This window comes from Saxophila tyrrhenica (assembly GCF_035928015.1).
Source record: "Saxophila tyrrhenica strain CCFEE 5935 chromosome Unknown scaffold_6, whole genome shotgun sequence".
In the NCBI taxonomy this organism is placed as follows: Eukaryota; Fungi; Ascomycota; class Dothideomycetes; order Mycosphaerellales; family Extremaceae; genus Saxophila; species Saxophila tyrrhenica.
In genome coordinates this window covers 450115-474657 of record NW_027041738.1, presented here as the reverse complement: position 1 = coordinate 474657, position 24543 = coordinate 450115, and the positions used below count along the sequence as shown (strand labels likewise).

General features: G+C 53.9%; 11 protein-coding genes across 11 annotated transcripts; 4 read left to right on the top strand and 7 right to left on the bottom strand.

Annotated features, from left to right (window-relative positions):
• Positions 1–128: 128 nt before the first annotated feature.
• Positions 129–1217, bottom strand: HLJ1 (Chaperone protein dnaJ; the record flags this gene model as incomplete). The annotated part of the gene is made up of 1 exon (XM_064801485.1): positions 129–1217. The coding sequence occupies one exon, from the start codon at positions 1215–1217 to the stop codon at positions 129–131; it is 1089 nt and encodes a 362-aa protein (XP_064660115.1).
• Positions 1218–1628: 411 nt separating this feature from the next.
• LTR77_004230 (uncharacterized protein) lies at positions 1629–2100 on the top strand (the record flags this gene model as incomplete). The annotated part of the gene is made up of 2 exons (XM_064801484.1): positions 1629–1707; positions 1772–2100. The coding sequence occupies 2 exons, from the start codon at positions 1629–1631 to the stop codon at positions 2098–2100; spliced, it is 408 nt and encodes a 135-aa protein (XP_064660114.1).
• An 885-nt stretch (positions 2101–2985) lies between these two features.
• On the top strand, positions 2986–4816 carry LTR77_004229 (uncharacterized protein; the record flags this gene model as incomplete). The annotated part of the gene is made up of 2 exons (XM_064801483.1): positions 2986–4433; positions 4651–4816. The coding sequence occupies 2 exons, from the start codon at positions 2986–2988 to the stop codon at positions 4814–4816; spliced, it is 1614 nt and encodes a 537-aa protein (XP_064660113.1).
• Positions 4817–5838: 1022 nt separating this feature from the next.
• On the top strand, positions 5839–6909 carry LTR77_004228 (uncharacterized protein; the record flags this gene model as incomplete). Its single annotated transcript, XM_064801482.1, has 4 exons — positions 5839–6277; positions 6364–6454; positions 6507–6739; positions 6791–6909. 4 exons carry the CDS (start codon positions 5839–5841, stop codon positions 6907–6909), a joined length of 882 nt encoding a protein of 293 aa, XP_064660112.1.
• A 147-nt stretch (positions 6910–7056) lies between these two features.
• Positions 7057–7367, bottom strand: LTR77_004227 (uncharacterized protein; the record flags this gene model as incomplete). The annotated part of the gene is made up of 2 exons (XM_064801481.1): positions 7057–7078; positions 7132–7367. The coding sequence occupies 2 exons, from the start codon at positions 7365–7367 to the stop codon at positions 7057–7059; spliced, it is 258 nt and encodes an 85-aa protein (XP_064660111.1).
• A 445-nt stretch (positions 7368–7812) lies between these two features.
• On the bottom strand, positions 7813–9115 carry LTR77_004226 (uncharacterized protein; the record flags this gene model as incomplete). Its single annotated transcript, XM_064801480.1, has 2 exons — positions 7813–8738; positions 8791–9115. The coding sequence occupies 2 exons, from the start codon at positions 9113–9115 to the stop codon at positions 7813–7815; spliced, it is 1251 nt and encodes a 416-aa protein (XP_064660110.1).
• Positions 9116–11476: 2361 nt separating this feature from the next.
• On the top strand, positions 11477–14080 carry LTR77_004225 (uncharacterized protein; the record flags this gene model as incomplete). The annotated part of the gene is made up of 4 exons (XM_064801479.1): positions 11477–12942; positions 12999–13535; positions 13591–13782; positions 13840–14080. 4 exons carry the CDS (start codon positions 11477–11479, stop codon positions 14078–14080), a joined length of 2436 nt encoding a protein of 811 aa, XP_064660109.1.
• Positions 14081–14775: 695 nt separating this feature from the next.
• UFD2 (Ubiquitin conjugation factor E4) lies at positions 14776–18105 on the bottom strand (the record flags this gene model as incomplete). Its single annotated transcript, XM_064801478.1, has 3 exons — positions 14776–16338; positions 16393–18018; positions 18073–18105. The coding sequence occupies 3 exons, from the start codon at positions 18103–18105 to the stop codon at positions 14776–14778; spliced, it is 3222 nt and encodes a 1073-aa protein (XP_064660108.1).
• Positions 18106–18581: 476 nt separating this feature from the next.
• Positions 18582–19604, bottom strand: LTR77_004223 (uncharacterized protein; the record flags this gene model as incomplete). The annotated part of the gene is made up of 1 exon (XM_064801477.1): positions 18582–19604. One exon carries the CDS (start codon positions 19602–19604, stop codon positions 18582–18584), a length of 1023 nt encoding a protein of 340 aa, XP_064660107.1.
• Positions 19605–20133: 529 nt separating this feature from the next.
• On the bottom strand, positions 20134–22216 carry LTR77_004222 (uncharacterized protein; the record flags this gene model as incomplete). Its single annotated transcript, XM_064801476.1, has 4 exons — positions 20134–21225; positions 21281–21531; positions 21584–22001; positions 22055–22216. 4 exons carry the CDS (start codon positions 22214–22216, stop codon positions 20134–20136), a joined length of 1923 nt encoding a protein of 640 aa, XP_064660106.1.
• A 954-nt stretch (positions 22217–23170) lies between these two features.
• Positions 23171–24460, bottom strand: LTR77_004221 (uncharacterized protein; the record flags this gene model as incomplete). The annotated part of the gene is made up of 2 exons (XM_064801475.1): positions 23171–24092; positions 24114–24460. The coding sequence occupies 2 exons, from the start codon at positions 24458–24460 to the stop codon at positions 23171–23173; spliced, it is 1269 nt and encodes a 422-aa protein (XP_064660105.1).
• Positions 24461–24543: the final 83 nt, after the last annotated feature.

Sequence of the window (24543 nt, the reverse complement as noted above, 5' to 3'; positions counted from 1 at the left end):
AGTCATCGGGTGTTATGGCAAGGTTCAGAGACGTGTGCGAGAGATGGTAATCGTTGGTATCAATGTCGCTATACAAGTTTTCAATCGCTCCAAGCCCCAAACGCCTCGCCAACCAAAGCACGTAACGTCTATCGCCAACTATAACCCGGAAGACTTGCCAGCTTGGTACAGCTCGGCCTCTCCATCTGTCTCGCCAGATCCAGCTTGATCTGATCCGTGAAAAAGAAGCCTTGCGCATCATTTGCCAACTGCTGCCGCCGGTTGTTCTCCCACTCGCACTCTGCTGATAGCTGACCCACGTACTGCCCTTCCGCCACCTTATCCAGCTCTTTCCACTTCTTCGGTGTGAACTCCGTCACGTCCGCCGGATTCACCCAGTATGGTACGCTCAGCCGGTCGCTCGTATGTGACATTGTGTAAGGCGACTGCGCTTGCTTCCCCATGAAGATCTTCGGTCCCGACGAGCCAGACCCAGTGAACAGCGAGCTCAATAGCGGTAGCACAAACAGCAGCAACAGCGGCAGCAGACTCCGCAGCGTTTCCATCGGTCCCGTAGGTCCCCGCTGTCCCGTCTCATGGTTATGCGGCCGTCTCCGCGGCCTGTTCCCGCCAAACTGATGTATCCGCACGCCAGGCCCACCACCCATATTGAACACGAACCCCGGCCCTCCGAACCCTCCCATCCCACCAAACGGCCCACCGCCCATGCCTCCGCCGAAGAATTGTCTGAACAGCTCTTCCGGCGATATCTCCTCCTCGAACATCGGGCCCCGCGCAGGTCCCCGCTGGGACGCAAAGCCGGAGAAAGGCGATGCGCTTGCTCCTCCTCCCCCTCCCATGCCCGAGAACCTGTTGTCCGGATCTCCACCGAACTTGTCATACTTCTGCTTCTTCTCCGCATCGCTCAATATCTGGAATGCTCGCGAAACCATTTTGAACGCATCGTCTGCCCCAGGATAGCCATTCTTGTCCGGATGCGTAAGTAGACTCAGTTTCCGGTACGCCTTTTTGATCTCTGAATCTGTGCATGACGAGCGCACCTCTTCCAGCCCCAGGATGTCGTAGAAGTCGGTCGGTTTGCATCTCTTGACGCGGATTACGGCGGCTTTTTGCTCGACGGTGAAGGCGCGGCCGCTGCTGCCGTCGTGGTGGGTGCGGGATTTGGTGTCGCCGTTGGGGGTGCCATTGGGTTGGGCGCCGGAGGATTTCGCGGACATGGTGGTGGGGTGCGGGCGCTCGAGGCGCGGTGGGGTGGTGGTGGGGGGTGGTAAAGTGGTGGTGTTGTCGCGTGGCGTGAGTCAGTGTGGTGGGAGTGCGGTAGGTGTCAAGTCTTTCGCCTCGAGGATAGAGGCTGTCAAATGTACAGCCGAAGGATGTCGATATGGATGTAGGTAACGTGTTGATATCTCCATCTCGGGGTCCAGATTGAGCGAGCGGAAAGCGGAACCTGCCGAATGACGTCCATCTAGACGATTCAATTCACTTCTTCACGTGCACATCTACAACAACACATTGGAAGGCCAGGCAAAGTCGGAAGGACAGTAGGATGGATCAATGATACTGTGATATCAACATCAATATCCCTTGTTCCGCGACCCAGCCAACAACCCTCACACCAAACCGCAACCATGCCAATGCCATCAAAGACCCCCGACAACCCCGAAGAAGCAAAGCAAGGTGCCCTACAGTTGGCCTCAGCATGGGGTAGTACGTGCTAGCTCTTCTGTCAATCCTTCTCGGCCATATGGGTATTAACACTTCACCTCCACAGAACACTCCGTTCCACCAGCCCTTATAGCAACCCTCATCTTCGCCCAACATGCTCGACCATTCCAGACCCTACCGATGCTCTTCCCGCCCATCTTCCTCTTCAGCTCCTACCTCAATCTCCAAGGATTCAAGAAGGATGCCGCGGGCTTGACGTCCGCGTGGTCAGCGGCATATCTGGTCCTGGCGAGGAGACGGCGGCAGGCATTTGGGAGCAAGTTTGGGGCGAGAGGCTTGGTGAGGGGAGCGACGATGGGGCTGTGTGTGGTGAATATACTCAGTGGTGGGCTGGTGTACGCGTTTGGGAAGAGGGAGGATGATGAGGGGGTTTAAGTTTTAGGGCAACCAGGAGTAGGAGGTCCGGTCTCAATAACCAGACGACTATGTACATAACTGTAAGAATATAGGGAGAGAAGCAGCTGATCTGTTTTCCATGATGATCGATAGATCGAAAGCATACAGAGCATAATGTGGAAGGCTCCCAAACCACAGAACACAACCCACGAAGCCGGCATTACTGGACAATAACTTGGTCATCGCATTACTGAATGCTTTGGATCGCGCTGCTACCAGATGCGCTCAGAGGTGCAATGCATATCCGTCTGCTCAATGCTCGCGACGAAGCCAAACCATCCGCAAAGTGAGCCCAAGTGCATGGGCATTGTCTTCCAGGAGATGCTGTGAGTGCTGGCTCTCAGAACTTCGGGTACCTATGCCATCTACGCTCTCCCTTCGCTGTTTCACATGGATCGTAAGGGTCGACTTGTCTGAAATCCGCCTTGATCTCCGATTGTTCTGCCGAGACTCAGCCGAATTGAAAGTCAGAGCGGAACGAGATGAAGTCGTTCCGTCTCGACTCTTGCATTCATTTTTATACCTGAGTGGTTGTATACACGATTGATAAAACTTCTTGCCTCTTATGAGAAAGGCGATCGTGCGCTGGAAATACCGGCGATAAAGGCGGTAGACTGTTTAGACCTCATCGCGGAAGCCGAAGTCGGAACAACACCCATGCTCGACCAACAGCACGCTACTTCCTTCACCATGCATGCTATACGTAGCACACGGCACTAGCACACGCTTGCTGTAGCGGCAAAGAGCCCATATTATGGCCTTGTCGACGGTGGTACCGGAGCCTTTGGCCTACCGTTGCTTTGGTGATGAACCAAAGGCGAGACTGGAAGAACCTTCACGAGGCCTACTGAGTGAATTCTCGCAATGGCACGCACTGGCGAGCGTGCCTCGCATACCTCCTTCTTCAGCTATAATATTCAACGGCCGTACCCACTGCGTTGGTTTACACCAGTGGCCATAATCGGAGGCCTTGTTATCACCATACTGGTATCTTTCGCCAACTTCGTTGCTTCCGGCTATGAGCTTACGACAGTGTACGCCAGCGACCCGGACAGCATCGGCAAGGAGCTATGGTTCAAGAGCTGGCCAAGCTGGCTCCGACAGAACATCGAGGCGTCGTGCGAACCTGCTAACTTGCCGGTGAACTCTCAGTTCTTCACGAACCAGACCGCGCTCTCGTACACGTTAACAAGCGTTCACACCATCGAGCATGGGGTCAACACTACTTCGCCATCTCTTCCTTACCTGGACAACGTTCTAAAAGAGTGCAAGGTCCTCAACATTACGATGGACTTCGATTGCAGCCCGTACCAGACCCCGACGCAGCGTGCGCTAGCCCTGTGTGCCATTGACACTCGTGCATTTTCTACCTGTACAATCGAGGGGCCAAATGGCTTGACAGTTTTGAACTTCACAAGCCTCTACAACCCCAAACAGAGTCACTTCAGTCCCGGCTCTTCCAGTTTCATCGCGACCAACGTTACTACGAAAGCGAGTCTCTGGTGGGCCCAGCAATTACTCACGGCTTCCTGGCTCGATACCGATGTCATCCTGTACGACCTCCTAGGGAACAACTTTAGCAGCTACAATGAAGGCAAGGAGATACCTTCTGGAGCTGCCAACTTCTATCGACACGAAGCACAAGGTGATATCACGCAACTCGACTTCTTCGATCTGTGGTTCGACTTCACGGCGGAGCTGACCAAGACGTTCTACTATGGCACCAACTCCGTACAGGCATTCGTAGAGGAGCCCAGTGTGGCAGGAACCGACGGTCCTCCAATGTGGAAACAAGCCGACACCCTGGCGAAAGCCATGTACAGTGCAGTCATGACGGATCTCGGCCAGATCAACGCCTCCAGCTCATCCAACATCGTGGCGAACCCTGATCACATGCAGTTCTTCTCGAGAAACTTCAGCTCACTCCACAACGCGGATATGGTCGTCGGTGTACCATATCTCATGCCAGATGTACCGGATGGCACGTACGAAGAGTTGCGCGACAGCTTGGGCTCGGGACCGCTGGAAGTGACTCCGTCAGTCATCTCGACCAAATACTTATGCTCGGTTCCCCGCCTGAAGACCGCGGGCAACATCTTCATCTCTATCCTGCTGGCTGACCTTGTGTTGCTTCATGCTGCTTGGGTGCTGTACTGCCTGGTCGTGGAGCGCTTCTTCGTGCGAGGTCCCATGGCGAATACCTGCGAAGGCTGCCTCCAGGCTGCGCAAGAGCTGCAGCCTTTTGGCAGTGACCACGAAAGCGGTGCAAATTTGCGGCCGAGCATGTCTGGTGCAGCGTCGTTTTCGACAGAGTACGATCCTGTGCAATTGAGGAGGACGGAGAGCACGGAGAGCCTGGTTGGTAGAAGAGGGCGCCTTGGGAGCTGAGTGCCTTCGGACAAAGTCGGTGACCCAGTTGGCCATGATTGGAGACTCAGAGCTCTGTCGCCGAGCAGAACACAGCACGACGAAGCTTACGAGATCCGGCTGTACTGCACTTTGAGCATTCAACGTGGGCTGCTGTCGCAGGACAGACGCAATCGTCAGCGCCGGTTCGAGACAGCTTGTTACATCACGGCGATCGATTCTCACCACGACCGTGACCAAAAAGAATGTTGAGACGGACTGGAAGCTGCTTGGACCAGTACGAACGAACACTCCAGCTCAAATCGAGCCCAAGGCCTTCTTCAATTGATTGATGAACAAAAGAGTATCCTTGCACTCAATGAACAGAAGTTCGCAATCGTGCAAGACTAATCTCCCAAACTTTGAGCGGCAAGTGGGCTTTTCTCCCTCGAGAGTCTCCATTTGTTGGAGTGACAAACCAACTTCACCATTGCTGGATCCGAAGGCTCCATCCATTGCTGGACTCACATGAGAAGCTGGACTTTGCAATCCTAATATAACTCCTGAATCTTGATGGCCGAGTTTCTGCCGAGCTCACGTGAGGTTCGTCGTTCTCACATGAAAGATTCGCGCTCCCGGACTTTTGCTTCCACTCCTTTATTTGACAAGACTCTGGACATCACGGTTGACACCACAGACTTGGGCCTCATCGACGTACTAACAAAGTGAGAACGGAAGAATACGGCATATTGCGTGAAGTCGACTTCTTTATGCTTCTCTGTGCCTGTGAGGGCAAAACATCCACGCCGGTTGTGCTACGCCAGGCATGTGGTCCGATGCGATAGTGGCTCGCCCCCTTGGGGTGATAGCTTGGCCTTGCGATGTCCCCGCACAACCTGGGTCGAGCCGTGCACCCCAAGGCGATAGACCTTGACCGTGTGAAGCCTCTACTGCTCGTGTTCTTCATCACACTTCAGTGCAGCTACCAGCCGGGGGCTGCCAGTGACGGTCCGTGGTGGCAAGTTGAGATCAAGTTTCTGACTACTGCGTAACCAGTGCAGTACTTACAGCTTAGACTGTTCAATCAAGCATCTTACAAACCGCATTGGCTCCCATGAACATATATGACTATTCAATATGTTGGTTTGGTTGGGAAAGAGGCATTGGAAATTGACGAATTCTAAATTGGTTAAAACAAAACTAGACTAGACCAATCTAGGCATGCGCAGCGAGCAGTCTCACCGTACTCCCTAGCAACTCATGCTCTGGTTTTGATATCGTACGGCATGATGCTGGTACATAGTGCTAATGAAGCATCTCTGCTCCGCCGGGATGGGACGAATGTCCATTCACGGTGAGCAGAGAGCGGCAATGGCGACCACACGCATGGTGACCGGTGCCATCAACTTCATCACGCCCCAACCGCAAGGATGCCTGGAGAAGCCATACCAACTCAAGTACGAGGCTCCAGACGGCTTTCCGCCCACCAACATAGTGTCAGATGAGCACATGCAGCGCCTGGCTGATGTCCGTGGACGGGAGGCGCAGTTCAGCGTTCCTCGGAACGGGTTCACGATCATCAAGCTCGAGGACCAGCTGTCCTACGAAGAATACGACAACGAAGACCTCGTGCGCAAGGTGTACTTCAAGCAGGTCGCTGAAGCAGTTCAAGAGCTGCTCGGTGCATCACGCGTGCAAATCTTCGAACATGTGGCAAGTACTTTGGGGCCAGGTTCAAGGACGGTCATTGACTCGGACAGCTGCGAAAACGAGACGCAAGTTTCCCAGTCGCAACGGGGAAGCCGTATAGGTATAATCAGCCCACTAATACGGCCCATGTTGGTAGGTGTCGATGTGGCCCTGCCCCATCCTTCACGTCTGACCTAGATTCATCAGATGTCACTCCATCTTGGGCAGCAGGATTGGCAGAACACATGAACGAGCTGAAAGGCATTGAACTTCCTTCGGGTGACCTACAGTTTGTCAAGTACGTGGTCATTCAAAGCCGTGGACAAGGACCAGCACTAAACTCGGAACAGCATCTGGAAACCACTTCGAGGGCCGATCAAAGACTGGCCATTAGCTGTTTGCGATGCTTCGACAGTATCTAAGGACGATCTGCGGGAAAGCGACATTGTGTTCTCAGACCGCGTGGTAGAGAACCTTCTCGTCCAGCATAACCCGAAGCAAGAGTGGTATTTCATCAGCGACCAGACACCTAGCGAAGCATGGGTCTTCCTGCAGGCAGACTCGAATGCTTCCGGACATCTTGGTGCGTCAATCTTATTGTCTAACGTGACTCTGTGCTGACCACAATCTGCAGGAGTGCCTCACAGTTCCTTTCAACGTCCGGACTCCGCCAACGAAGGTATACCTCGAGAGAGCATCGAGGTGCGAGCAATCGCTTATTACAACAATGGTGCGATCGATGCCGGAAATTGAGTTGTATCGACTCCAATATTCTCAACCGCTTTCCACTGCCTGATAAGCAGATCTATGATGCCTTCCAATAGAACGCCGGCCGACAAGAGCCCCCTCTGGCTGCCTGAAAAGCTGCTGCGCCTCCCTAACCAGCCCTCTCAGACCATTTCACACTTTCGTTTCTTGCTTGCTGGATCAATTAGCAGGCTGTAACTGCTGTGAAGCAGGCGTGAATTCACATACTAATGCGCGCCGGTGTCGTACTGGATTCTCATGCTAGATTCGCCCGCACTCCCCTGGGTCGTCATTTTCGCCCCTTTTTGATACCCGTATAGGACTGTATACTCTGTTGTTGACGTAGACTGGTTGTTCGCAGGCCAGACCGCTCGCCAAGGTTGGCGTAGAGCGTTCGATGGTTTGTTGTCGTCGTCGTTGCGCAGCCCAAAGGCGATACCGGCTTTCGAAATTTGGTTAGGCATTGTTGAAAATGCAGCGAGTGAGACTCTCTGGACGCTCCCTTGGTCGACTCAAGTACATGCGAGGAATTTCGTCTAAGTGGCTGGAGAGCCACAAGGCTATGCAGGTGGCCGAGACCGCGCTGAGGCGAGCCTATAGATTCCTGGTGCCACCCGTCTGCGTACGGACTTGCACTACCGAATTCCAACTGCGCCTTATAGAAACGACACAGATACTATGCAACGCCTGCGTTTGACTTTGTCAACGTTCGCGTGAACAATCATTGCTATCTACCCAGACGAAGCCCAACGCTATCGATTGAGACCAGTTCGGCTCTCCGGACGTAAACATTGATACCCTTCACCATTGCTGACCGCCACGAGCCAGATAGGAGCACATGGCGGTGTGCAAGCACAAACATGGCGCACGGTCTGTATCGTGGTCAGACGACCGCAGCGGGACGTAACATCATGCCATGTTCTCGACCTTGTGCTCTTGCCGTCCATGTCTTCGTCGGCTCAACCACTTGCCGACACCCTTCTGGATGCGCTCCATGTAGTACACCGCTATGGTCAAGAGGACAACTAGCGCGGAGGCTCCAAGCCAGATGCACATTGCCCTCATGCCAGTGCCGACCCGAACAAGATTCATGCCAAAGAATGACGTCGTGAACGATAATGGTATGTAGATGAACGCCATGATGGTGAGCTTTGTCAGTAGCTTCGCCTGCGACATGGCACGCTTCGACTCGGCAAGATTGAGGTTGTTCATAATGACGGCGATCCCACGTTCGCAGCGTTTACGGATGTCGTCAGCCCGACGCTGTAGGTACTCAATGTCGCGAAGCAAGTTTACTGCTGCGTCCTCGGCTTTATTGTACGCATGTTTCTCCTGCTGCGGCGCCCGCGGCCACTGCGTACCTCCACGCCGGCGCACAACTTCGGCGAGCTGTCTCAATCGGCCAACGTGAGTTTCCAGTATCTCCTGATAGTACACAAGCCCGGACACGCTCGGCTTGTCGTTGGTAAGGGATCGATGGCCAGTGTCATTACCAACATACCACTCTATCAAATTGAGGAGCTGGTTTTCACTGTTAGCAAAGAACCGGAAGAGGTCGTCCAAGGCGTAGAAAGGGTCCGAAGACATAGCCGACTTGTCAAGGAAGTGGCCATAGTCGAATGCTAGGAGCGATGCTGTCTGAGGGAACTTCTTGTCCAAGGGACTCTGCTCTGCGTCAAGGACTGGTCTTGAACGTAACGACAGTCTCTTCCGATGCTGTATCGTTGGATAGAAGGTGGTACCGCTAATGCTGTTGGATTCGCGATCTTCTTGCGATAACCATGGTCCTGGAAACCCCTCCGCGAGGTTACTGCCAATGTCGGAACAAACGAGAGCTATTATCTTCTGTCAGTAAATGCGTGAGAGTGGGTCGGGATGCCCAAGTACCCGTCCAGGCTGCATTCTTCAGGTGCATAGATATTGCTACTTCCTGTTCCAAAAAATAATGCCTCTCGCCGAGTACATGGTACTCGCGGACGACTGAGTCCCCACAAGGCACATTGGCAGTCGATAGCCGTTGTCCGTATTGCCTCATCTGGTGGTCGGCTTCTGCTCTGAGCTTGTCTACTTCGTTCGGGTCGGAACGGCCGCCCTCGCCAGTCTCTCGAGCTTCTCTGCGCCCGATTGTCACGAAGCGTAATCGAAAGATGTTGTCATAGGCTGATGGAAGCGAGGGATAGGCAGAGTAAGTACGGCGACAGCGGAAGAGCATGTTGGAATTGAAGAATTCCGGATCTGTTGAGAGAGATGTTGCAACCTCCTTGAGCCATTGTGGGCTCGGGTGTCCGTTCAGGAACAGTATCTGGGACCTTCCTTGAGCGGCGTTGGCATTGAGTTCCCGGACACACGTTGCTGTCTCAGAGAAAGGCACCTTCCTGGCCGTTCTCCCGTCGAGCGCATATAGTATTGCGTAGCTACGGTGCTGACTCGGAAGGGTATTAAATGGCTCGCGTGGTCTCGGAGTGGTCGTGGTGCTCTGTAGATAGTCTGACAGATCCTCATAGACCTGACCCGGATACAGTGCTAGGTGAAGGGGCTGCTTTACGTGCTCTCGGATCTGACCAGCATATTCTCCAGCACTGACTGTCCAGCGATGTCAGCTCCCGCTCGAGTAGTGGCAACAGGACCGTCTTCAACTCACTTGATACTCTTCTACTCCGATTACTTGCAACTCTGCTGACAGGCACGCTTAGCGATGCTGTGAGCTCAAGACCAGATGTCATCGTAACGAACACGGTGCAACGGAATGTTGTTCGAGAGAGGAGACTGGCATGGACAAACTCACTACGAATCGCAGGGCTGCCCATATGCGAACCATTGCAGGGCTCACGCGACCAATGCTACCTGCACTGGCGCCCAACTGCAAGGCAACGACGCATAGCAGAATGCCGATGAGCCTCCTCAAGGTCTCATCCTAAGGCTGTCCCAGACTGACTGCATCGAGGGTTGCTTCGCCTCTGCGCTGGCGGAGTCACTGGCCTGTCGTCTCCTTAGGTCTGCTGTGGCAAGAGACGCTACTGCAGTTGCAGGTAGGCTAAAGGAGATGAGCTGGTCACGTGCTTCTCGTCATTAGCACCCTCGCCAAATCCATCAAGACGGGAAGTGGAACCATCATCACATTCTCTAACTGCTATGTGGACGCGTGAGTCGTAACAAGTAAACTGTCAAGACAGACAGGAAAGTTGCACAGATAGAATAGGCTGGTCCTCCTACCGGCTCCAACGGTGCTTCTGCCGTACAGCTCACGCCACAACGTCACACCCATGATTTGAGGCGAAGCCCAACGAGACGAGGCAAGGCTATGGGTTTTTGTGCTGTCGCCCCCGCGGGTCTACCTAGCTGAGTGTCCTGATACCTTTACCTTTACAGAAGCCCGAGGCGGAGTCAACAACATGCGCCACGGGATGAGAGGACTATGAGCTCTCTGCCTCTCCGCTCAGTGTATCGCAGCCCTCATCACGAACCACGTGCGATGTACGTTGAAAAGTCATACTCTTACTCATACGAGCGGTCAGTGCTAATACCGAGCGCAAAGCTTCATTGCTGTCCCTGGTATCGGGACCTTGACACCGAAGGACTGGGCAGATGGGAGCGGCAAAACGTGGTTCCAAAACATCGACAGCAGGATTCCTCACTCCGGCCTGGAGGCGTTCGCATTCGAGCATGAGTTGAACGGCGAAGACGTGAGCTGGCAGAGGGTGCAGACGGAGAGCAAGCGGCTTTTAGATGCTATAGAGTCTCTGCGGTCACGGGAAGCAGTAAGTTGGGCCACTCGAAAGCGCAAAATCAAACTGACATGTTGTTATAGTACAGAAGCTGTCCACTGATACTTACGGCGCACAGTCTCGGAAGCTTGATTTTGAAACGATTTCTTTGTTACGCACATACGCTTCAGCGGTGGCAAGACTTATTACAACACACCGCAGGAGCGGTGCTGTTCTCGTGTCCCCATGCCCAGCCAGACAGCCGTCTTTGGGAGAATGTCGATCACGTACTCAAAGCATTTTCAAGGCATAGACACAGTCTTCCGAGTCCCGACTTGCGAGCTTTCGCTGAGGACTGCTTGGGGTTCGAGCGAGCGTTTAGCGACAAACCAGTGCTATCTTTCCACGAGGAAGCAGAGACCCCAGTGGGAAAGAAGTTCTGGAGCAAAAAAATCGTAAGTACCTAATTCCAGTACCTGGCCGCACATCGCATCAAAACTGGCACTGACCCTCTTACCAGCTAGTGAGCAAGGATTTTGCCCATCCGAACGTCAACGACGGCACAGCGCAATCGATCAGTGGGAACCATGGTCAGAGCTGCTGCCTTAAATCGGATAAACTTGTTGCAAACGTCGTACTCAGCTTCGTTCGAAGAATTGTGGACAAGACTCGAAACGAGATCGGTCTCCTGGAGCTGAATAGTTGTACGATATAACTCCTATCCTGTGCTCGATCTTGCTAACCTTGCCATTATACTCGAGGAATTTGGCTCTGGAGGAGTCCACTGTGGCCAGTGAGAGCGCTTTCGGTTCCGTCATTGGCTTTTCGAGAAGACAAACGAGTGCTCCTCGTAAGTCCGTCCACTCGGGATGGTGACAACGGCTGCTAACCTACATCTAGTAGTCAACTCAGAAACAATACCTTCTACAGCGCCAAGTCATGATCCAATATCATTGTCAGGAACGAACACTGCGGCGAAGGATCCTTTGTTGCCCTGCTTTTCGGTCTTGTGGGAGAAGAATGGAAACTTTCACGGTCGGCGGCCGATCCTTGAGCGACTGAGAAATGCTCTAGCTCCCGCAGAGGACACAAGCGGCAGTCTGACGGGAACCGAACGGTCTGGTCCACGTTGTGTCACGCTCTCAGGGCCAGGAGGTATAGGCAAGACACAGGTGGCTGTCCAATTCGTTTACGAGCACGAACCTTCTTTCGACGCCGTGCTCTGGGTGTATGCCGATGATGCAACCAAGCTTGCTCGATCATACGCTCGTATCGCGACTGATCTTGGTCTTGTTGATTCAGGCTCAACTGACGCACAAGACGAAGTTCTCACAAGAGGTTACCTTCTCAACTGGCTCAACCAACCATATCGATCACTGGGAAACCGAGAAAACGAGCGGGCGACAGAAGCTTCGTGGCTAATCGTTTTCGACAACGCTGACAACATTGACCTCTTGCATGATTACTGGCCACATGGCTCTGGATCAATCCTCGTGACTAGCAGAGACCCTCTTCTGGACATGCAATTCCACCACTCATCGAGCTTTCGCGAAGTCCTGCCGGTCTTCGATGAGGACGAATCAGTAGATTTACTGCTCAAGCTCACTCGTCGTGGCGAAGACGAGGATGACCCTGGCGCTGTACATGCAGCAGCCAATGTTCTTGGAGGCATCCCTCTGGCCGTGGCTCAAATGGCTGGCTCCATTGTGCGTAGAGACATAACATTCACCGAGTTCGTTCAGGAATACAACGATCCACGATCCCATCCAAAACTCTTTAGTCAGCCGGCCGGCCATGCACAAGCTCCAAATTATGAACACACCATTTTCTCAGTGTGGGCTCTGGATGAGCTGAAGCACAGCACCTGTCTGTTAGATATACTGGCGTTCCTAGATCCTGATTACATCCCGGAGTACATTCTCTTAGGAGTCAATGGGACTGGAAGTGAAGCAAGCAAGGACATACATGGATTTCCAGGATCTATACCAGAGTACATCGAAGCTCGAGCCGAGCTGTTGCAAGCCTCGTTGGTCTCAAGAGATCGGAGTGCGAAGAAGCTGTTCATGCACAGACTGATACAAGACACGGTGATCTCCAGGATGAGCGAAGAGCGATACAGCTCAGTCTATGTTTCAGCGTTGCAGCTGATCTCGTGCGTGTGGGATTACGAGGAAGACTTCGGCTTTATCAAGGAAGAGGCTGCACGTTGGCGGCGCTGCGAGGAGCTGTACAGTCATGTCCTCCATCTCAGGAATCTCTCTTCGCGGCTTGCGGCTCCGACAATCATTTCAGAAGCAAATTTGCAGCCGCCGAAAGTGGTCTTAGCAGCAGCGTGGTGAGTAGCGTTGTCGAGCAGTAAGCATGCGATCGGCACGGCTGACTAGGTGGTAGGCTTGGTATAGGGCGCGGCGACTACGTTGAGGCGGGAAAGTTGATACAACTGACCGAGAAGCTGTGCAAGGCCTTACAGGTCGATGAGTCAGTCTTTGCCGAAGAAAGCAGTACGAAGCAAGAGTTTGACGAGCTAGTACTTCAACTGCCGTTTCATCGAGGTGCACTGGCGCACCATACCAACGAGCCGAGAGTGGCGCTTGACGAACTGAAGACTTACATCCGCCTGCTGGACAAGAAGCCTAAGCGAAGGCAGACTGCGGCCTGGCGGCAGCAAATGGCTATCGGTCTTAACGATCTTGGCGTGTCTTACTTACAGAATGATGATGCCGTGAAGGCCGAGGACTATTTGGAGCAATCCATCGCGATACTAGGAGAGCTGTCTGACATCAGCCCGAACACCATCTCGATGCCGCAAATAAACCTAGGGTTTGCTTTTTCGTTACAGGGACGACACGAGGAAGCGGCAGACATGTTTGAACGAACGCTGGTCAAACGAGAACAGAACTATGGCCGGGACGACGTGCGATCGTTTGCGTAGGTGTATCCTTGAAAAGCACGACGTGCTCCATTCTGACGCTACGTTTCATAGGCTTGGGAAACTGTTGCTTGGGTATGGCAACGTCAAGGCCGCCCAACACAAGTTCGACGAGAGTCTGGAGCTACACGAGCGCTGCTTGAAACAATACAAGGGCTCGGTTGGCGCCCACCACCATCGCACAGGGGATGCCTGTGTTCATGTCGCCAATCACTACCTGCGACTGCACAAGTTCGACGACGCACTGTGAGTCCTTCTTGGTTTGCTCTGCGAATATTCAAGCTGACACGAGTCGCGTTCGAGTGTCCTGCTGGATCAGGCAGGTAGGATATTTCGAGGCCGATCACACTTCCGACCTGAGGATGCGAGGGTGTGCTACAAGCGTTGGAAAACACTTCTAGCCCTAGGCCGGCTGGACGAAGCGCGGTTTTGTGGCAACACGGCCTTGCGGCTGTATCAGGCCATGACTTCGGACGATGACCGGCAGCTGGAAGCATTGAGTGAGGATGATTTTGATAAACGCATCATGTTTTGGTCCCGATGACCAGGAAACTCTGGCTAGGACAACCCTTCTCAACACAACACCTTCTTCTCCGTGCCCCAAGCCCCCCTCAAGAAGCCCAAGACACGATGAAAAAGATACGTTGGCGTGCGTCACGAGGACTCAGTGCAATACCAAGGACACACATCCACCCCTCACACATAAGCGAGCCCAGCGGTGTGAGACAGTCTGATTTCCAAAAATTTGATTGACGTATGAAAGGGTACGTGACCCTATTTCAGCGGTCAAGCTGAAAAGAACAGATACTACTCTTGATCAAAGCCGAATGGCAGAGAGAGCTGAGGAGGAAAGACTGGAGTGTGGGAGGGGATGGGGGGTTTTATAGATTGGGAATGGGTGGTGCCTGGAGGGAGGTTGGGAGGTTGGTTGTTAGGGTGGCGTGGTTGGGAGGCGGTGGAGAGGATTGGGGAGGCGGTGTCGGGGCGGTGATGTGAAGTGGACACCGAGGTGGAATGTGGCGTTGACGGTGAATAGCAAAGGCATATATCTAATGTGGACGGTGATTCTAAAAGGTGAGGTGAGTAGCTCCAAGCATGAATCGAGACAGTCTTGATATCATCTATCATATCTTAGCCGTCCCTGCTCCCTTGCAAGTCTCTCTATGCAACAAATCCAGCAGCCAGCCCGGCGAGCCCACCATCCACACCTCAACACCGCGCACCCCAACCGACCACCGCTCAACCCTCACTAGTATCCATCTTCCCCTCCTTCTCCGCCTTCCTCGCCGCCTTCCTCTCAGCCTTCCACGCCTCAATCTTGCCCTTCAACTCCGTATCCGCAATCACCTGCTCAATCTTCAAAGGCATCCTGTTAAACGGATCCGTCGGATCGCTCAACAAATGACTGCGAATCGTACTCCGATCCATCACCGCCTTGCTCGTCGGCAGAATCACCGGATCGTTCATCAGATCCGCCATCAACGGATCAACAAACTCATCCGGCGGCTCGCCGAGATCCTGCTCCTCTTCCTCTTCCGCTGCCTTCGCCTCTGCGACTTTCTGGCCCAGCGTCTCCCATGTGCGGATCTCTCCGGGAGATTTGAGACGGCGTTTGTTCATGATTCGCGCGGCTTGGGTGAAGTTGGCGGCTTTGTAGCTGCGTTGGTCGCGAGCGATGGCGTGGATGAAGTTGTCTTTGCCGGAGAGATTGCAGTAGACGGACATGATGTCGGATAGAAGCGCGCCAGGGTTGAAGCCGTACTCTTGCATGTTCTCGACCTTGAGATTGGCAGACTTGGGGCCGACCATGGTTTCGAGGTTGTAGTCGAGCATGTCTGCCAGACGAGTGACGATTTCGGGCATGGTGAAGGAGTCTGCTAACGACTCGGAGAAGAGGATCAGCATCTCCATCGTCTCGCGGGTCAAGCCCATGTAGCTCTTCGCTCTGCCCTTCTCGTCTTCGAGCTGATCGGTCTTCTCCTTCTTCTGCTCGTCGGAAAGCGTGGACATGAAGGCTTCGCTGTTGACTTCTTGAGTGAGGTCATGGATCTTGACGAAAGCTGAGAGTGACTCGTCGAGCACGAATGTCACGTCGTTGACCAGCATGTTGACGAACTGCACGAAGAAGTCTGTGTTGACGCGAGCCTCTTTGGCCAGGTTGTCGCGATAGAGCGTGTTCGGCCAGATACACTTAATGACCTGGAAGATCTCATATCGGATGGTGAACTTGTCGAAGAACTGCGTGTGGGTGCCCGTGGATTCAGCTTCGATGTAGAATTTCATCAAAGCATGCAGCAGGTGCTTGTTGGCGAACTCGGAGCCCATCAGTAAGTCGCCCAACACACCCTTTGGCCGGTTCCCGAAGTGCTGGCAGCCGTAGTAGAGGATGGTGACGAGTCCAGACTTCACACCAGGATTCTTGACGTACTCGCTGTGCCGCAAGAATGTGATGCAGATCTGCACAATCTCCTCGCACTGCTGAGGCGTAAGAATCCACGGAATGTTGCCTGTGATGAATTTGAAGTTGTCGGTGATGCCCTCCAAGAAGTACTCCGGCAAGACTTTGAAGATCTCAGGCTCTTCATCCGACAAAGGAATACGGAGAGGCTCGGCAGGGAGGTTCTGCCCAGCGGCGAGGCGCAGTAGCCAAACAATGACGTATCGCATGAATTGCATGCTTCGTGCTTGAGCCAGGTCGTCGAGCAGCACGCCGTTTGTTGCGTGTATGGTGCTCCACATGCTGTCAATTTGCTTCTTGATCCGGCTGGCATGTTCTTCGAATCGCGCTAGATATCGAGGATCCTACGACCGTTAGCACAAATAGCAATACGGCAGTAGGGCGAAAAAGCAACGTACATTGACAAACTTGTGCCTCTCAGACTCGAACTGCTCCAAGTCCTTCTCCATCCGCTGAGCCGACTTCTTCATGGACCCCATCCGCGTCTGCGCTGCCTCGGTGCCGTAGTGATGCGCCGCGACCGTCAAGAAGAACACCTCTGAAATGAAGTTGCTTGTGCCCTCAGCCTTGTTGCTCGAATAGAACTCATCCGCAGCCTTCTGATCCGCATTGATCTTCGTCTCATCCGAAACGTCGACTCTCGGATCTCGCTTCAGGTAGTTCGGATCAATGCGATCAACCTTGCTGAATCGCGCATCCATAAAAGGCTCGCACAGCTGGTCAAGAACACTAGTCACATTCACCATGAATCCGTCGCTTGAAACCGTCTTGTAGTCGACACGCATGGCACGCTTCTTGTGGTTCTTGTTCACACAAAGCGCAAACCAGTTGAGAATGCGCTCTCGTTGTTTCGGACCAGCTCGAACAACTGTATCTGACATCTGGAAGAGCTCTGTCTGGTGTGTTCGAAGTGACATCCGTACTGCATCCTGAGCGTTCTTGATGAAGGTTCGATCGCGCGTCTTGGGTGCTGAAAAGTAGCTCTGCGAGACTTCGCTCTGCATAGGCGACAAGCGGAAGAAAGGTCCTAGCAGCGTCTTGGTTTCGATGTCCTGCGGCTCCACTCCTTCCGGTGTCCACATCGGTGATTCTGTGACGGCGTCGACAATCTTCGGGAACCGCAGCAGATTACGGAGGCCCCGCACGTAATTCTGGTAGTCCTGCAGCATGTTCTTCTGTGACAATTGCCGACTGAGCTCTTCTGCCGCGCCCACAATAGCCTCCTTGATTGTATCGTCCTCCTCAAATCGACTGCTAGCTTCAGTGAGGAAGTCAGTACAGATTCCAAGGTCGCATTCTGGGTCAGCCAAGAGATGGTCCACCAGAGGATTGGAGGTCGGTACGTGCTCTCCAAACATCTCCGGCATCGTGATGGCGAACACGCAGTAGCTCATACACAGCCTCCGTGTCTCCCTGAGAACATCGTGCTTCGGATCTTCCGGGCCGGAGAACTTTGTACCTCTGATGGCGCGTGACACCCGCTTGAAGCATCCCAAGAGGTATTCGAACGGCTTGCCACCTGGTGCTTGACTGGCAGCTTCGGTGATCGCACCCTCCAGTACCTCGGTGTTCAGCTGAATAGCCGCCTTGTTGTCCACCAGATCTTCTCTTGTACTCGCAAGAAACACCAGCTCATGTCCAGATATGTCTCTCGATTCATCAGGCTTGAGCGTCAGTCTGAAGATCTGGCGCAAGTTCCGATCTTGCCACGTCTCTAAGCTCTCTGTCGGCTTCGCGCGAGGCTTCTCCGACCCATCACGTTCTCTCTTCGCCGGTGACGCCTGCCTAGGGCTGACCTTGATCTGTGGCGCCGTCTTCTTCTCCTGCTGGTCTGCTTGACCATCTGACATTCCTAATTGCGAGAAGGGGTTTTGAGTGGTGGAAGAAGGCGTCTCGGCCTTCTGCGCTGGAGGAGAGGTGGCATCTTTGGGTGCAGAGGCGTCGCCGCTTGATGCTCCTGCTGCAGGTGTGGTGTTGTTGCTTGTAGAAGGGCCGCCCAGCTTCGCGAGACGCTTCATGCGGATCTGGTAGGTATGTCAGCGCCGTCCTGCAGTAACACATGTCCCCGATCTAAGTACCTTGTCCGCATCGGACATCGTGGAGTCCGCCATGGTGTTTGCGAAGGCAGGTGATGCTGGGGTTTGTGGATGAAGCTGGAGCTGTGATGTTGAAGCCTTCGCGCCGGCGCAGAACGCTTCACTGAGGAGGTGGAAGATTGATGAATCGCCGCCTTGCGTGAGATTACTATTCACCGGACAGCGAGTGGCAGCGATGAGGTCAGCCAGCTCGGAGATACTGCGGAGTTATCTCGTCTTGGCCTCACCTTCACTTTCTGTGATATTCTGTCTGTCGACTCTTTTCACCTGACACATGCAACGGTGAACAAACAAATGGTCTTGTCAAGTCAACGACACGTGCAGCAAGACAGCGAGATACTCCTTCGGTGACCAGCACACAACTTGCCCAGAAGCTGCCCTTTATCTTCAGATCCGGTGCTGAGAGCAGCATGCATTTCTAATCAATGGATGTGCATTTATCTGGACTATCAGGATTCTCGCTCCCGAAGCCTCATGATGTCCTTCAGCACTCAGTCTGTATACAGCGGCACCCCCCAAGCCTCCGTGAAGTCAATCGTCCTCCCCTTCCCATCCTCAATCTCCAACCCATCCAACGCCCTCATATCCTCATCACTCAAACGCCTGACATCCAGATTCGACGTGATCCGCTGCGGCGTCGCACTCTTCCCCAACGGCACAGTCCCTCTTTGAACCGCCCAGCTGTGTAAAAATTGCCCAACATCCATCCCATTCTTCTCCGCCAACTTGACAACCTTCTCGTCCTTCAACAGCGTTGCCCCATCCGCCTTCTGCCCGGCGAAAGGCGAGTAGCACGAGATCGCAATGCCGTGCTTCTTCGCAAACTCCACCATCTCCCGTTGTGGCAGCCACGGATGACATTCGACTTGATTACACGCCACCGGCACATCCCCCTCGTGCGGCAGCAACTCCTCAATCTCCGTGATCGAGAAATTCGACACACCAACAGCCTTCGCCTTTCCTTTCCTCACACACTCCTGCATCGCCTTCCACGTCGGCACGAAGCTCCCTTCATGCCCGCGCTTCGAAGCGATGTTCTTAGTACAGTGCTCCCAGTCCATAACCGGCTTGTCGCCATCGTAAAGTTGTCCCTTGTCCTCTCTCGTAGTATCCGGTCCCGATCGCGCCTTCTCCAGAGCCTGCCTCGATGCCGGTTTCCAGACCACAGGCCAATGCGCCAGATACAGGTCCAGATACTCTAGTCCCATGTTATCCAGCACCTTATCCAGACACAATTCAACATTTTCCGGACTTCCAAAATGTGGCCAGAACTTCGACGTAATGAAGATCTCCTCTCTAGGAATGCCAGACTCCTTGATCGCTTGACTGACGGGTTGGTCGACGCCGTACATCCATGCGCAGTCGAGATGGCGATATCCGGCTCTGAGGGCCGTGAGGACGGAGTCTTTTGCCCATGATGTTTCGCCTGAGGCCCATGTGCCGAAGCCTACGGAGGGGAGTTGGAGGAGGAGGTTGGATGAGCTTTTCAATGGGAAGGACTTCGGGAGGGTCATTTTGATGTTCTTCTTTGATGGGTCTCTTGCAGGAGGGGGGGAATTGGAAGAAACGACGTTGTGATTGCAGGCAGTTGTTGCACACGACATACGTCATCGAGCTGGGTGGAACATTGGAGCGAAAACGAACCTCACCTTGGGCGAGGTCTTACACCTTCCCAAGCCAGACATTCTTGAGATGTGAAGTCAACTCAAACGAGTGCTCTGGTTTCTTGTAACGTCTCAGGAGTCGTAGACGGCTCCAGAAGCAGGCTGGGCAAATGCTTGATTGAGGTGTCAAGGTTCATGCTGCGAGGTCACATGCATGGTCATATGCAGCACAGAGTAGCCGCATACCCTTCTCGACCAGTCAAACTGTGAAACATCGTAGGACGATGGGAGTTTGTGAACCCCCTTATGCAACCTAAGCTAGTTGTGCTTCCAGATCCGACCAGTCGATCTCCCGAGCAGTTGACTGTGCAACGCTCACGGTCTCGTCTCTTAGGGAATCATACACGCCTCATCTGCCCAGAAGTACTCATCCACACTCTTATGTATTCGCCCTCACACCCAAATCCGCAATATTACCGACGTACCCCTCCTCACCCTTCGCTCCCGCCCTCGCAAAAGCCGCCGTCAAAACAGAAGCATACGACCACGTCAAGTCCGCTGCACCAACCGGCTTCCCGGAGTCCCGATCGATCTCCTCCGCCAGACCGCCATCTGCGGGTGTGTAGTACTTCACGGTCCGCATGAAAGCGTCGCCCCAGCCGTTGAGGCTGTTGATGGCTTGTCTGAACTGCTTGCTGCCGGACTTGTATGTCTGTCCGGTCTGAAGCTTGGCTTGCGGAGCGAAGTAGTCCCAGAATGGCTTTGAAATGCTGGTGACGGCGATGCTGCTGGCGGTGGTATACTCGGCCGAGGAGGCATACATGTACTGCGCGAACGCGGCGGTGCAGAGGTACCACGGGTTACCACCATTTTGCTCTGTTCCGGTCCCGTTGTAGACGTCTTCCGGATAGCGGCCAACGGGAATACCGAGGATTTTGCCAGAGGCTCCTTTGGTGTCGTTGGCAATGGGGTAGACGTCAATGAAGGAGGTGGCGATTCTGAGGGCTGTCGCTTGCACTTGGTCGTTGGTGTAGCCGTACACGCCGTCGCCCGCGTAGCCGTGGATGACGCCGAGGATGACGGCGGTGTCGAGATAGCTGGACTTGTCTTTGAGGACCGGACCGTACTCGTAGAGCAAGATCTGGCGGTTGGGGTCCCAGAATTGGCTGAGTGTGTCCGTCAAAGCGTCAGCGGCGGAGGACAAGGTCGAAGCTGTGGAAGAGTCGTCCATCTTCTCTGCGAATTCGCTCCCCATAACCAGTGCCCGACGCTGCACCATGCGGGTGTAGAAGTGGTCACTGGACTCTTCTTCCCAGAGATCGAAAGACGAATACGTCCAGTTCCTGGCCACGAAAAGCAGGTCCTTCTGCACTGGCGCCTGATCCGGGTTGTTTGTCGAGTCGTAGATCTGCTGCTTGATGGTTTGAATGCTGCCGCCGTTCGCCAGGTAATCGTTCCCGAACTCCATCAATGTGATAGCAGCAGTAGCAGGGCCATCGTTCTGTGGCCGGCCCCAAGGGCCAGTGAAGATCTGTGGTAACACATAAGCCATCAGAGGATAGGGCCCGATGCGGTGCTGTGCGTACCGTATTGTTCAAGTAGAACTTGGGCTCACCAAGCCCCGTCTGCAGATCTGGATCCGTCTGCTCAGTAGCCCGGGCAGCAGCGTACTGAAACAGGATCTTCTCATACTGCGATCTGGCTTTCTTCTTCGTGGCAGCGGCGTAGAGCATCTGCACGACATCCATGGTCAAGGACTCGTCGCGGACCCAGTTGTACTCGTAGTCCGGGATCTTCTGTGGATAAGATGGACCACTGCGTGCCGCGACCACGATCCCTATAACAGTCAGCCATCTAGAACGAATGCGTAAGGCAGGAAGATCGAAAACCTTTCTCAGCTCCTTCAATAGCAGGATTGATATTCACAAACATCTTCCTGAACGCAATCTCCGCCTCCGAACCCTCACTCACAGCCAAAAACTTCGTAATATCATTACCAAAACCCTTCGGCGAAGCATACGGCGCAGGCGGTTCCGGGAGACTAGGCTCTGGCTTCCCACTGATCTCGATGTCCAAAACTTGGTGGTAAGTCTGCCCAATGTCCGTGGCCTGGTACGTCAAGTTGAGCAGCTCGGTGATGCCGTCGACGTAGACAGGCGTGTTGGCGCCCCAGTACTCCCAATTGCCATCAGAGCCGATGCTGGATTGGTAGTTGAGTGAGACGACGGAGAGCGGCGTGCTTTCGTTTTGCCGGTTGGTGTAGTAGAGGTTGACGACTTTATTGAAGTTGACGTTGGCGACGTAGACCTTGTCATCCCATCAACTTGCGGGTTCCATGCCTTGCGGGCTACCGTACTCACCGTCACGTTCAAATCCCCACCACAATAGCTGTACGACTGCAGGGCAACTTTGCGACTCGCTGGGATGGTGTTGCGAACAGTATGCGTCTCACACTCCTGCCCCAACACGCTACCTAGCGTCGCAAGACCGGCGAGCCAGCCCGCCAAAAGATACGCCTTCATCTCGAAAGTAACGCTCTCGAACACCAGTAAAATGCAGAGAAGTGTAGCAAGAAGAACGCGAAATGACAAACCTACAAGAGCACGCTCGTCGGTATGAAGAAGAGATGTTTCGCTTTCGGCTCTAGCTTTTTGGCAGTCGCGATCACCATCGCGGTCCATCGCGGCCAGAAAGCATGACCTAGGAGGGTGGCGACAAGCGATATTGGACCGCGGTTGTGATGGTCACGAGTGGTCGTGGTTGGTCTCAGGCAGATTGCACCCCGTGTGGAGAAGGCGGGTTCCTGCAGAAGCTTGATCGGCGTTTTTGGCGCTTGCGTGGAAGAGGAAGGTGAAGAGTTATGGAGATTGCAGAGATTCAAGAGACACGATATTGAGGATCAGTGTACAGTTGTCGAGATGGTAGAGTACGTAGACAGCCGCTAATATAGTATCAAACACAACACTGAACTGTTCACGTCACTCGCGCAGATACATGTAGCCCCGACGCCTTGCGGCCCGACTCATTCTTCTAGGCACAAAAGGCATGCTGCTCGTCGGAGTAATGCTCTTGTCTTGGAGTCCTCGTCCACCATGTCCAGGTGGTCACCTAATCCTCTGCCAGAAATACATCTCGCCTTGTTGTGCACAAGCTTGCGCACCACCTCGTGTTCCCTTCCTTCTGCGATGGATTACCACATCAAAGATGTAAGTTGGCTTCACAAGCCTTCTGTTCGATGCAGATGTTGGCAGCGGGCGATTCTCCGCGGCCATGCTGTGAATCTCTGTGAGCCCAATAGGCGCTGCGTATAGAAAGCTGTATCGTTGTGTGCTTGAGCTAAATGCTGGCTTGCTGGCTCACATTCGACACTGCGACGCCGAGATGCAGCAGGGTTCACTCCACTGCACGCCTGCCAACCGGCAGACCAGGTAGTCGGTCGTCTGCGATATTCGTACTGCTCCACAAAGTCGCCACATTCAGAGGTTGATCTCCGTCCTCGCCCGATAACGCAAGGGCCTCTTGCACTTCTGGATCGCCGGTCTCAACGGACGCTTGATATCCAAATAGCGACCCTGCAGCCAGCCGACCGCGACATTCGGAATGACGTATAAAAGTACAGCCGCAGGGAGATGGAATGAAACATAGCAGAATAACAAAGCGGCATAGAAACCGAACTGCCGCAGCCAAGGCGTCTGCTTTGCGTATCTCATCGGCTTCTCGGACAGCTGCCGGAGCACCGACCTCGACTCAGATGTGATAAGGTCCGGCTCGGCGGAGGTAGGCTTCGGAGGTACGACGGGTCGTGCGTTGACGTCGGGTCGGAAGAAGACTTGGATGAGCATGACAACGCCGGTCAGGACGGGCAGGACGCCGCTCGGGTCCGCGGCTGTGAGATCCGTACAGAAGCTGAATCCTTCCGTCTGCATTGCCGCGTCGAAGTAGGGGCTTGTCGTGTCAATGTCGGCACCGGCTTGAAGACCGGCATCCGCTGAAGCTGGCGAGCTTGAGAGGTCGATGATTTCGCCATCCTGGACAGGAGTCCTCTTGCTCTCAAGGTAAGCCCACATTTCGCGGGCCTGCTGCTCCAAATAACGAACGGGCCTTTCTCCCGCAGCGGGCTCTGCCGGCGCGAGTTCGCGCATCAACATGTTCCTGAGGTTTTCGAGCGGAGTCAACAACATGCTCAACAACCCTTCTTGCTTCCCACACTTTAGCCTTATCGTCTCGGCAAAGGTAATCAGTACCCCAAAGTTGATTGCCCACCAGGGCACAGAAGACGCGAACATTTTCAGGTACTTCCTCCTCGACAGATATGTGAGCCATGATATTTGCATTCTTCGCCATAAATTTACATAGACTGCGCCCAAGAACCCGGGGTTTTCGGATGATCCGCGGATTCTGTCATAAACAGCGACCCACTTCCGTACTTCACGAGGGCTGTCGGACAACATCTTCGACCGTGCCTGGATAAGAGGGATGAGGTTGCTCCCAATTTGAGCTTTCCTCCGAGCTGGCTTCCCGGAGAAGTGATAGACGAATGTGCTGCGGAGTAGAACCGCAGTCAGCGGTATCACTGCATAGTAAGGAAGTCCTGTGTTGTGTAGGCTCTCGATGATTGCGTTGGGTCCGGCGACTGCGAAGTCCGTTATGGGTCCCCGCGAGCGAGACGGAGCCGTGAACGTTCGCCGGGGAATTTGGTGTTGCAAGGCTGGAGGTGCTAGATGAGGAGGCCAGCGGTACGCCCGACGTGCCGCGATGAACGCCATTGTCGAGATGGATGCTTTCGAGGCTCATGTGTGGAAGGCGAAGTGATGGAAGCGAATGATGGCCAAAACAAGCTTCGACTGAT